General features: G+C 36.7%; 1 protein-coding gene across 20 annotated transcripts in view; it reads left to right on the top strand.

Moving 5' to 3' along the window:
- The window catches only part of ROBO1 (roundabout guidance receptor 1), a 1,025,913-nt gene that overhangs the window by 857,906 nt on the left and 154,744 nt on the right, over nt 1-13,263 (top strand). For all 20 annotated transcript variants that reach the window (XM_039532354.1, XM_039532376.1, XM_039532316.1 and 17 more), the window contains one exon: nt 11,427-11,584. In XM_039532354.1, the coding sequence (XP_039388288.1) occupies nt 11,427-11,584 (158 nt within the window). The remainder of the gene's footprint in view (nt 1-11,426; nt 11,585-13,263) is intronic.

Here is a 13,263-nt window from a genome sequence, read left to right as displayed (position 1 = left end):
TGTTGTAAATCATGAAGATGTCTGTTCACATATATTTTTCAATTTTTGGACAATACTAAATTAAATGTATCAGACTGAGCATTATTTCTATACGTAGAAACATGAAAGATTCATACTTTAGAATGTGACTGAGTGGAACAAACATTCTTCTGGACCATTTGGAATCTAACTCAGAACAGTTAATTGCATTACATGGAGGCTTTATTTTCTCTAGCACAATTATTCCACTCTTTTCTGAAACCTGTATAAAGACATATTTTCCATTTTCTCTGCAGACTCTGTCTAGCCCTGTGTACTTAGCATCATACAATGTCATATATGAGTTTTGGATGAAACAGAAAGATTTCTGTATAAGTACTGCAATGGTTTGATAGCTTGCCCATCTCTTTAGTGTGTACATATGTAGGTTAGTTAGAAGATCTTTTACTGACTGTTATCTAAACCAGCAAGAAAAAGAAATTAGACAAATTCCTTTTTTTTAAACTTGGTATAAAAGTTTAAAAAGTACATGACATATTTGACATAAATGACTTTGACACAAGTTTGTATAATTGTTTTTACTGAAGGATTTTTCTTTGGCCAATTATTGTTAATGTACATTTTTTATTAACTTAGAAGACAAAAAACAAGATAGTACTACTATTAGAATGAAAATGTGTCCATGCAATTGGACTTCCCTGTTTATGTGAACTGAAAGTCTGCTATAGAACTAAAATATTTTCCTCTAAAATTGTCTACAGCTGTGGTAAGAAACCAAACTCTAGTGGGATTATTAGTCCCCTGTAATAGACTAAACTTTTAAAAAGAGAAAGTAACAATTCAGCAAAATTTTTGAGTAGTGTTGTCTGACATAGTCCTAGATGCCAAGAACTTCTGAATTCTAGTCCTAGCTCTGTCATTAAAATGTCGGGTGGTTTCAGACCAGTCACTTAACGTGTCTTTCTGATTGATATTTCCACTTTCTGATTGATATTTCAGGCTTGATCTCTGGCTAAAGATGACATGGGGAAAGTTTGTGCGAAAGTATTTTGGCTGTCTGAATATGCCAGTGAAAATATACTTTAAAATAATAAATATAGTATATTTTTGGACTGCTTTAGCACCAGAATGAAGATAGAGTTAAAATATAAGATGGAAACAGTCCTCTTTCAGGAAAAGTGGCATTGATCATGGTGGTATAAATTGCTTTTTATTTAGTGGAATTATGAACAACTGAAATTTGCCCACTTAACTTAAGTACCAGGCTATAATGGCCGCAGAGTGAAAATTTTTGTGAAGGCATTTAGTGCATGAGGGTAGGGCTTCTCAGCATGGTGTCATAATGCATATGCGCAAGGGGGCAGTTAGGGTTGCCCAGTGCAGCATTAATTTTGTCATCTCCTTGCTTGTGAATGCTTAAATGTTCTTTCATAACATGATTTTAATGCAGGGTTTCATTGTTTTAAATAAATAGAATTCTGTATAACACTTTTAGCTCCTTCGGGGTAAAAGGATAAATACACACATGTATTGATAAGTAGACCTGCTGCTTAAACTACTAATGTGCAAACAAAATAACTCAAAGTATCAAACTATACCTAAGAATGCATAGATAATCCTCACTTTCCCTTTTTCTTAGTGGCTTTGGCACTGTTGTTTTCTCACATTTGTTCTAAGAGATTTTTTTTCCTTTTTATTAATAGCGCAAAATACATACATACAATGATGTTTCTGTTGAGAGCCCTCATCACTCCTCTTTCTCACGCAGAAGGTGCTCTTTACTCATGGAACTGGCCTTGTGGAATGTGGAAGTGCCATCCTGGTGGCATTTCTCTTCACCTTTTCCCTCTTTGTTCTTTGGTAGCCCCATCTAATGGAGGCGGCAGGACTGGAGAGGCCTGCAGTAACTTAAGATGCTTCCCAGCTTGGACTTCTTTCTCTCCTCTCCCTTCCTACTTGGCTGATAGTCCAAGGTATCTAGAAGTTAGTGAAGAATTTGGTGTCCGAGATCCTACAGGCTCAATGCTGTGGAGAGGGGCAGTGGGAGGTACTTGAGCCACATTTCAGAGGACGAATGTCCTTTTTTGAGCAATTCCCAAAGATCCTCGGTTGTGGGGGTGGAAATCCTGACTTTCTCAATTGTCTGAGGAGATACAAGTCCTGCTTGTTCCTAGACAGGAGAATTCACATGACATTTCAAGTTTCAGCTGAAAATTGTTCCACTTCTTTGTATGGGTTATGCTTACGGCCCATTGTTGCGGCTCAATAATTACTTTCAACTATTTAAACCATCATAATCCTTACCCTCCCAAAAAAGTGTAAATTGGTCTTCTTGTCAACGTGTCTGTTTATGGTCACATCAAAAAAGTTCTCTTTTGACTATAAAAAGATACAAACTGTACAAGAATTCCAAAAGAAGCTATGTAAAATAAAGTAAATTGCCAGTTTTACAAAAAGAAAAAAAATAGCAACCCTAGCTATTAAGCCAAAGTAAGGGCAGTCTTTCCTATGCTAGATCATACCATGTGGAAACTGGTGGTACTGGAAGGAATTGCATTTTAGATTCAGTCAATCAAGTTAATAATCAGGACTGTACTTATCTATTTTCTGTTCTTGTCATTGACCTAAGGGATGTGTCTCTGTATGCAGTCCTTTGCCCCAGGCATCACAGATACATCAGTGTTTAATTAGGATTGCCACTGTTACAATATGTCTTTTTCAGCACATCAGGTATATGTCTTACAGGAGCTATATCTGCTCCTTATATGACTTATACTTGGCCACTTAATTGGCTCCCAGTTCATCATAATTGATTTAAACATTTTGATTCCCACACAGTGGGATAGTACCATCTTATTTGTCTAAAAATCTGTCTGGACAAACTCAAAGCCTCCATGTTCAAGTAATATCTAAGACCAGACTGACCTGTCGGTTGACTAGGTACTATTGTGTTTTGTCTCTGTCATCTGGAACTTTCTCCCAAGAATCTTAAAAAGTCCTCTCTGAGTAATTTTTTTAAGTGTGAGGTTGAGTATGTACCCTCTGAATACGCAAAGTATTCAGCGTGGTTGTTCTACAATGGCATAGACAAGGTATGTTTTAAATTAGCAAGTGTGCTGAACTCCTCTTCACCTTTTTCTTTAGGACATTCTTCATGTAATACTATGATTTGTTTGTATTCTAGCCCTCACCCAAATACCTACAAATCAATTTTAAATTAGTAGCAGTGTGCATTTAACTTTATGCTATATTAACCTTTTGGGAACTGAAAAAATTGCCAGCTGTCATAGCCTCTAATAACTGGGAAGATTTGCCATCACTTAAGCATGTTTTTTTTACCGGTACTTAAAATAAGAAATAATTTTATTAATTGGAAATGATGACCTAGTTATGATAACCATGAACAATACTGATTGATAAAAACAATAAATAATACGGTTTGTATTCTTAAGCGTAATGATTTTGGATGTCTGAGTTTTGGAGTGCCTGATTTGAGTCACCGGACTTTGAGTCACCTTAAAGAAGTCTGATTTTCATAAATTTATAAGCACTCATCCTTAGCAAACCAGATCCCATTCAGGTGTTTCAAGTTGGTCACCCCAAAAATGAGGTACCCTGGCACTTTTGAAAAATCTGGCTTTGATTTATAAATGCTGTAGTCCTGCTAGATTGTCTAGAAAATTAGTTATTTGTTCGTATTATACATTGCTAATAACAGACCCTAAAACACTATGAGTTTTTACATCATTCTATGCTAAATAAACTTCACCACAGTTCTAAGGAGATTGCCCAATTTGGATTCCATTTTGATTGAGTAAAGGGTTATTTGACCTATACTAGAGCAAGTTCTTTTGTATGCTAAACCACAAACTTGTTCCTTGAGCATCTGCACTGTGAAGAAAATGTATTCTTCTGTTGAATAATGGGCAAGTAGGTACATTTCTCAAGTGAGTAGCAATTAAAGCTATTGTACCATTTCCCCAAACTATATAAAAAGCTGAAATAATACAGTACATAGAAGCACAACACTGAGGTCTATAAAGACTTAAAAACTACTAGTGTTTAAGAAAATAAGTGATCTTAGTATATGCACATTATAATGTCCACCAGAATTTTAATGTGGTGTAATTTAAAGTTTAAAAATAAAATGTTGCATGTTGTATGAAAGGCTGGAGTGGAAAAGGATATAATTATAGAAGACAGCTCCTAAGTTCATTCAGCATCAAATTAGAAAGAAAATAACAGCTCTATTTGAAACTCTTCTTATATTCAGGTTTCAGAGTAGCAGCCGTGTTAGTCTGTATCCGCAAAAAAAACAGGAGTACTTGTGGCACCTTAAAGACTAACAAATTTATTTAAGCATGAGCTTTCGTGAGCTACAGCTCACTTCTTCGGATGCACGTAGCTCACGAAAGCTCATGCTTAAATAAATTTGTTAGTCTTTAAGGTGCCACAAGTACTCCTGTTTTCTTATATTCATTAACTCTGAATTTCTTCCATTGAGACACCATGGGTGAAGTGTTTATCAATCAACTGTTTAAACTGAGTTGGTTGGCCATTGTGGTGGCAGAAATGAAAAAAGAATGATATGGTGTCTTTTGCTGCTACTGTTTGTTTCAACTTTGACTTTGTTCAACTAAGCTTATACAGTGATTTGGTGCTGACTCTGCTGCTGGCAGTAGAGATTCAGCATGATGATATTTCTAATTCATATTAAGAGAATTAATATGTCTGAATACCTGTCAGATGTTTGTTTTTAAAAACTTCGATGATGTGAACATTAGCTTAAAAACTGATATTCTATAACCAAAGAAAATGCATTCTCTTGCAGAGAAAGAAATGGTTTTGCAAACCAACTCAATGTAAGCTCCTAATGCAGTGATGTAGCAAAAAGGTCTACCACAATCCTTAGATGTATATAACAGGTGATATTACCTCTGTAGGCAGTATCAATGAGACCATGGATGGAATTCAGGTGTCCAGTTTTTCAACCTCTTTTTGAAGTGTGGATAGGGTCCAAGAAGATGAGTGGTCTGGAAAACAGACCTTTATCAGATATCTGATAGTTAAGTGCTCTCTAGTCCTGCTTCCAACTGCTGGAAGATGAGGTCAGAAAACTTCAAACTAGAAATAAGATGCACATATATAATATTGAGGATAATTAACCACTGGAACAGATTACCAGGTGATGTGGTAATTTTTTCTTCAATTGGGCTTTTAAAATCAACACTGTATGGCATAGTCTAAAGGCATAGTCTAGTTCAACGAGAGGTGTTGGGCGTAAGAAGAATCACTAAGTAAAATTATGTGTTATGCAAGGTAATCATAATGGTCCTTATAGTGGCCTTAAAATAATGAATCATTAATCAAACCTTTTCCTTCCATTCCATGTTAACAACCATGTCACACAATTAACTTCAGTGAAGTCACTCCCAATTTATACTGCTGTGAAGAGAAAAAAAAATCAACTGCTACATACTTCAGAATGTCACTTCCTGCGATGAGATTTTTTTTTCTTTTCCATACAGCCCAAAGGTTTCAAGATTTACCCCTTCTCATTTCCCTGTGTTTTTGAGGGAGTTTATTTTTTCCTTTAGCTCTCTATTACTGAAGGGAAGCTATCCTTGTAATTTAGTTTCAAATATGACATTCCCTGGATTTTTGAATGTCAAACTTTTGGTCAAAATGGGGACAAGTGACTAAATTTAGGTTACTACTATCTAAGATTGTGAACTGCTCTAGACCTACCTATGCCAACATACAGAGTTTCAGAGGTGCTAACGTGTGACTGGGGATCTCACAACTTTGATAGTCTTGGGAATTCCTTTGATGCATTGCACCTTATTTGTAGTGACATGCAGTGCAATAACAGACAACAACTTTCAGCCTGATTCACCAAGGAACCTAAACATGTGTCTAGCTCAGCGGCCCCATCGAAAATTTGTGTTAAAGTTATGTGCATGTTTCAATACCCTTGCTGAACTGAGATTCTGAACTCTGGAGGCACCAATAGGTGCAGCATTTGATTTGAAGTGCTGTGGCACCTGACAAGAGTGATGTCACAATGTATTCAACCCAGTCAGAAATGCCACCTTTTGGGGTTCAGCAAGCTGGAAAATTAGCGTAGCAAAACATTCGGTAGGTAGGTAGGTGTGAGGATCATTGCTGGCCTCTAAAAAGGGAAAATGGGGTAAGAGAGCGGTGATTGCTCTCCAACCTAAAGAATGTTTAAGGGAATGTCCTTGCAGCTAAAAAAGCTGAGTTTTTCACCTCAAAGTAATTAATGTCCATTAGCAATCTAGAGGTAAAAACACAGTGAAGACCAGGCACTTTAGTTTTGCTGTGACGTAAACAGTCCTATACCCTGGCCAGGGGTTGACCTTGGCAAGTTTACCTCCCAGTAAAACTTAAAGTGCCTTATCTTCACTGATTTTTACTTCAGTTAGCTAATACTCATTCATTACCTAAGCTGAAAAACAGCCTTTTTTAGCTGTGAAGACAAGTCCTTAAACTAACAAAGATAGATCACATATTGACTACTCACAATGGACTGCTCATAAAAAACCTACAAACGAATAACTCTTTATAGAAATTGTTCCTTGAATGATTTCAGATACTGATGCAATTTTCACAAATGTAAGATGCTGGTGGAAAAGTTGAAAACGGATTCAAAATATTCAGGATAAATAATTGTTACTGGTTTTCTCAATCCTGATTATTATTAATCATTCTTAATGAAGTTATCTGTTTAAAAGTTTTGAGCATCGTACATGCTAAGAGTAAAGAGTACATGCTAAGAGTACCTTCTAAGAGTAAAGAGATTTTCTTAATTTTTCAATATTTTTCCCATTAAATTATGCTTGTTTCTGAAGTTTTGTTTCATGTAGTATTTTATCATTCCACATAAGAGGCAAAGAGAAATTACTTTTGGTAATACACAGATATACCTTAGTTTTATCAGAGGAAAATGTAAAATGAAGCATTGTTTTTAATGTTACAAGAATAAAAATTAAAATAATGAAGACTTTAAACATCAAATTCATACTACGACAAGATTTATAAAAAAGACATGTTGACACAAAGCAGTGTAATGGATTTTTAAAATTGTATTGCTTGGACATAGTGAAGCTTCTGTTAGCACATTTTTGTTTGAGCTGAGGAAACCTGCTTGTTAGCTGAGACCTGTTTCTTTTCAAAAGCATTGGTAAGGGAGTGACCAGTTATTTTAGTGAAGAGAAACTCTCCATGTTAAATTGCCATATGATTCTTAAATAATCCAAAACAGACTTTTATTTTTGTAGGAACATAGGATGATGACTTTACAAGGAAAGCAAAATCATATTAATCAGGAACGTGGATTATGATTTATATTTTCATAATTTAAAATCAAATTGTGGATTTTGCCACAGTACAAGGAACTTTTTTATAGTGTCCACCTTGAAAGAGATGAAATAATTAGGATCCTGTTGTTGTTGTTGTTGTTAAGAGAGATTTTTACTATGAGTAGAGGATTTGCATACCAAGTAGCTTTTCTGAGGGTTCACGCCTCCCATCTCCTTTGTAATTTATTCCAACCACTGTCTGCCCCTTGGTGTGGGGGTGGGAGGGTGGGAGGGAGGGGGGCAGGACATATTGGTTGGTCAGGGCATCCTGAACCAGTTATGGCCCTCTGAACAACCAGCATGGACCATTTGATGATGAAGCATTACTATGCTATGGGACATTAATTAAACCTGCCAGTAAAGGCTGCTTGCTCTAGTTCTTTGAGAGTAGAGTGTTAGCCGCTTCAGATCTGAATCAAATGGCCAGCACTGGGATGACAAATGTTGTTTTGAAGTCTGGACTATGATTGGGAACCATTGGACTATTGTTTAATTTGTTTTGAGGAGGTTGTCTACAGTCCAGAAAGCAATCTCAGATTTGTTTCATTGTATGAGCACCCTACATACCATTTGTACTATTAACGCCACACCCTCCTGCTTAGTGTAGAGCTTAGTACAGCTCTGTGAGTAACTTTTTTTTTTTTTTGGTTGGCTGGCAGTTTCAAAAAATCAGGAAAAAAATTCAGGTTGACTGGAAAAGATTTTTTTTCAAAATTTCTGATGAACTAAAAAGCAAAAAAAAAATGGTTCAAATGAAATGGTTTTCAGGTTTCATTTAACCCAAAATACTACATCAAATGTAATGTAAGTAAATTTCCAAATTACAAGTCATTTGAAACTGAAAAAATGCAACATTTTTTTTGGAAAATGTCAAAATGAAACATTTTGATTTTTTTGAAATTTTTTACACAATTTGGTGAAACTGACATGAATTTGCAAAAGTGTTTCCAGATCTACATTTTTCACCAAAAAACCCCCAAACCAAATAAACAAAAAACATTTAGAATGATTTTTGCCCAGCTCTAGTAATCAGAGTAAAGCTTGAGAAGAAAATAACGGGTGATGAGTATCTGAACATGTTGTTCAGGACCTACACAAATGTATTATGCCTCTACTTACTGTGTTGGTTGTCAATAAAAAATTACCCTCAAGTGATTCCTAATTATTTTTCTATTGCTTATGCCATAGGATAAATTCTATACAGGAGGTGTAATTGTTTTGTTGACTACAAAATACAAGATTTCTGGATTTGACTTGAGACTAGACTTGTCAAAGCTGTTCCTGTCACTGATTACATTCAACAAGTAACTTCAGAGAGCCTCATGCAGTCCAGTGAAGTCAAAGAGAGTTTTCTTGCTGTGCAAGGAACACAGGATCACAGTCGTTGTTTGTTGTACTTCAACATTTTGTTAAATACAATATGAATGAAAATCACCAATAATGGTTCTTAAATTCTAGCATGTTTTTCTTCATAAAGATTCTACATGTTAATGTATTAAAATGATCTCCCTGTTTTAGTTGCCATTTTTTTCCCAAAACGATTTTGTTCTTGGAAAATGAGATGCACATGGTTAAATTTGACCCTTTGATAACTGAAAGCACATACTGTACTGGATTATAAAGTATATTGCTAATATATCTTCAAAAGGAAATGTATTCTCAATTTACAGTGAGCCTTGACTATAAAGGACAGTGAAGAAAAATTGCTTTTTCAGCAAGAGACGAAGTCTTTAAATTTATAACTTTATGCAAGATTGCCAGGGCCTGAGGCAAAACTGGAGTATGTGTCTACTTTACAGCTGCAAAAATAATTGTGACCGCTATCTGTGAAGTAATCTTTAATGGATTACTTTTTGTTAGCTTTTCATTATGTAATGTTAGAGCCAAAATAATTCATAGCAAATGGAAAAAAAATATTTTGATGTTTCTGTGGCCTGGACCTTTGATGTCCTCCTAAGGTATTTTATTATGTGTTGGTTAATTTGTGGAAAGGTCTCAGTTTACAGAGAAGGTACTGCACTTGTAAAGCTGATCTAAGCCTAACAAATGTACAAAATTACTCAAGTAATTTGCTTTTATTAGGCAAGTATTGGACTTCTTTGTTGCTTCAAAGGTGCTAAAAAACATCCAAGGTACTGTCTAATAGGTTTTCATCTTAGATTTATGAGCTTCTCCAGACTTGAGAAGCACTTAAGGTTTGTTTAGATCATTTCACTTGATTTTTTTTTAATTTTACAGCACATGCTTTTAACTATCTCTTCACTTTATAGTAGTGATGTAATCTTGGGAACTAAGAAGAGGCTCCATACTCAGATGCTCAGTACAGCTCTTGTATTATGTCCACTCAAAAAAGACATATTGGAATTGGAAAAAGTTCAGAAAAGAGCAACAAAAATAATTAGGGGTATGAGGAGAGATTAAAAAGATTGGGACTTTTCAGCTTGGAAAAGAGATGACTAAAGAGGAGGTATGATAGAGGTCTATACAATCATGACCGGTGTGGAGAAAGTAAATAAAGAAGTGTTATTTACTCCTCCTCATAACACAAGAACTAGGGGTCACCAAATGTAATTAATAGGCAGCAAGTTTAAAACAAACAAAAGGATGTATTTCTTCGCACGATGCATGATCAACCTGTGGAACTCTTTGCCAGAGGATGTCAAGGCCAAGACTATAACAAAAAAAAAAACTAGATAAATTCATGGAGGATAGGTCGATCGATGGCTATTAGCCAGGATGGACAGGGATGGTGCCCCTAGCCTCCATTTGGCAAAAGCTGGGGAATGGGCGACAGGGGACAGATCATTTGATGATTACCTGTTCTGTTAATTTCCTCTGGGGCACCTGGCATTGGGCACTGTCAGAGCACAGAATACTGGGCTAGATGGACCTTTGATCCGACACAGTCTGGTCGTCAGGGCAGGCGCAACCCATTAAGTGGCCTAGGCTGTCGCCTAGGGCGCTAACATTTGGGAGGGGGGGTGACTGCGGCAGCCAGACCATCCGCTGCCTCTGTCGGGGGCAGCATTTCGGGGACAGGACCTTCCACTGACTATCGGGGGTGGCATTTTGGGGGTGGGACCTTCCACTGCCTAGGGTGGCAAAAAAGCTCCTGCTGGTCGTTCTTATCTTCTTATGTAATAGAACTTTGGTGTAGCAAATTAACTTTTCTGCATTTACATACTTTGTTGTTATTAAGGGCTATAAGTTAGTTTTAATTTAAAAATTGTTAGCTTTTTGTTTCTATTGCCTTTATGGTCTTTTCTTTGGAGAGGTGGAAAAAGAAGCAGGTTCTAAAATGAAAAGTGGCAGAGGTCCAGATTCACCTCCCATTAAAACAATGGCCAAAAATTCTCATTGACTTCAGCAGTAACAGTATCAAGCCCATGTCCATTACACTGTGCATCTAGTGTGTATGGAAGGTTTTGGGTTATGTAGGATTTTAAGAGTGTATACTAATTAGCTTCCAAACTCCTCCTTGCTACATTCAGCCCATGGTACACATTTAGCTTTCACACCATGCTGATAGACATTTTGGTGCTTCCATAACTTAGTTCTGACTGGTGGAAATTCAAATAAAAATAATCAGGGTGTTATGAGGGGCAAAGAAGAGAAGAGGTGGCAGTAGAAGCAACTGAACTTACTGAAGGTTTACCATCATAAAAGTTGTTGGGAGTTGGAGAGGAGATAATGAGCTGCTCTAGAATATCAGTCCTTGAATTGGGGACAAAGAGTCCCATGGCACCTTATAGACTAACAGAAGTATTGGAGCATAAGCTTTCGTGGGTGAATACCCACTTCATCAGGTGCATGTCCTTGAATTGCCATTTTAGACAAATAAAAATGACGTATCCTGCCTCTGAAAACAGATGTAACCTGGGTGAATTTCTATGTAAAAAATTGTGACACTGTTTCGAAGTCCACAAAGAGAAAATATCTGTGTTAATTGTTCAAAGTCCTAACAAAAACAATGACTTGTTAAAGTGGCGATTAGAAGCCAAAGATTTTGGTTGTCTGGTGTGCACTGATGTGTCAGTAATGACTTTTTTGTCTTCACCCTTTCAGTATTACGAGATGACTTCAGACAGAACCCTTCTGATGTAATGGTAGCTGTGGGTGAACCTGCTGTGATGGAATGCCAACCCCCAAGAGGCCATCCAGAACCCACTATTTCATGGAAAAAAGATGGGTCCCCACTGGATGACAAAGATGAACGAATTACAGTAAGTGTAAAAACCTGATGTTTGAGAATACTTATCCTTTCCCTTTTCCATTCACATCATTCCTCAGCAAACAACACTAATCTATCCATTATCATTGTGTTGAGCTGCAGACCTTCAACCCCTCTGTCTTCCTGCCCCTCTGTTGCCTTCCCTAAATGTTGCAGAGGATGCATCCCATTTGCACAAAGCTGGAAATGTATCTTGTCTAACTTCAGACTTATACTGTCTAACTGTGTGCTCTGCATTTCTATTTGTTAGAATGATTATGTGCAACACACTCCATCCCCCTGCTTGAGAGGAGAGCTGGCCAGAGAATGAAAATCCCTTCCTAAGAAAAATGTTGCATTTTTACAAACAATTTTCATTCCAAACTGGGATTAAATTTCAAAATCACAATATTTTTCATGAGAAGGGAACGTGCAAAGTGAGTCTGACATGACTCTTCTAGTCTGGGTGCCGGAGAGGTTAAGTTCCCCATCTCTCTGCTTCTCTGGGTGCTAGAGTTGTGGGAAGGTGGGGAGGCTGAGTCGCTGGGTTCTGTACCTCTCTGGCTGCCAGAGGTGGGAGGCTGGCACTTAAGTGACCTCACCATGGTAGCCCTCCTAGATAGTTTCAGTCTCTGCGGGTGGACAGTCAGGGAGCTGCCATTTTGATTTCCGCAGTGGAAAATTGAAAATTTTCAACAAAACTCAAATTTTCCTGGGGAAAATTTCAGTTTTCAGAAAAAGATATTTTTGTCAAAAAAAAAAATCTAAAGAAAATGTCTAACCGTGTCCATTTGAGAGTTATGTTGCAATCTGTAGCTTGTGAAAATAAAATTGATCACATTTTCCATTGTCACATAATCATTGTCTTTTGATTACTATTGGTATCTATGCTCCATAGTGTTTTCTTTCAAGCTAACTAATACTTCAGTGGTAAAGGTGAACCATTAGTAGTGTAGGTGAACCATTTATTAAATTCCTTTGAAATGTCTCTGCTATACTTCCCACAGCAGAGTTATGGAATGGATTAGAAAGTGTAATAAGGCGTTTGAGACAAAATCACATTTCTTTAGGGAGATGATAGCTTATTCTGCTTTCTGGAGGTAAGCTCTCTTCTCATTAGAAGTGTTTTCATATGCTTATGTAGGCTGAAGCATGCAGTGCACGAGTTAGTCTCAAGTATGGTAAAAGCAAATCAGAAAGCTATCATTCTTTTAATTTTGACATGCAAAACCATAAACAATTGTGCCTAACTGGCTTTTCGTAATGCTAATGCATAAAGAATTCAGAAATCATTTATATGCTGCCAACATGGTGATCCAAGACATCGCTCTCTATGGTTGGAAATAGCAACATCTGAAAATGTACTTCTTATAAGATCTTCTCTGCATTATGTGAATTACAAGTGTTAAGCTGATGTAAAACACTGGAGATATACTGTTTATACCTTAATCACCTGCTGAAATGACCACTGTAGGAAATGAACACACAAAAACGCAGTAGCTAAGGTTCAAAATGACTGCTACATTTTGAGATCTAAATTGTTTGGTTTTGTTTTCCTTCCTAGGGGCAAAACAAAGCTTCACTATTTAGTAGCATAGATTTACAAACCAAGAAACAGCTGTGTACAATGATGGGTGTGTTTTCAACCACATAACTATAAAATTAAAAATACTTTATAGAAATCTGGGCTAG

Source organism: Mauremys reevesii, linkage group 1 (assembly GCF_016161935.1).
Source record: "Mauremys reevesii isolate NIE-2019 linkage group 1, ASM1616193v1, whole genome shotgun sequence".
NCBI lineage: Eukaryota > Metazoa > Chordata > Testudines > Geoemydidae > Mauremys > Mauremys reevesii.
Note: the sequence above shows the minus strand (reverse complement) of the source record. Positions and strands in the feature narration are given on the sequence as shown.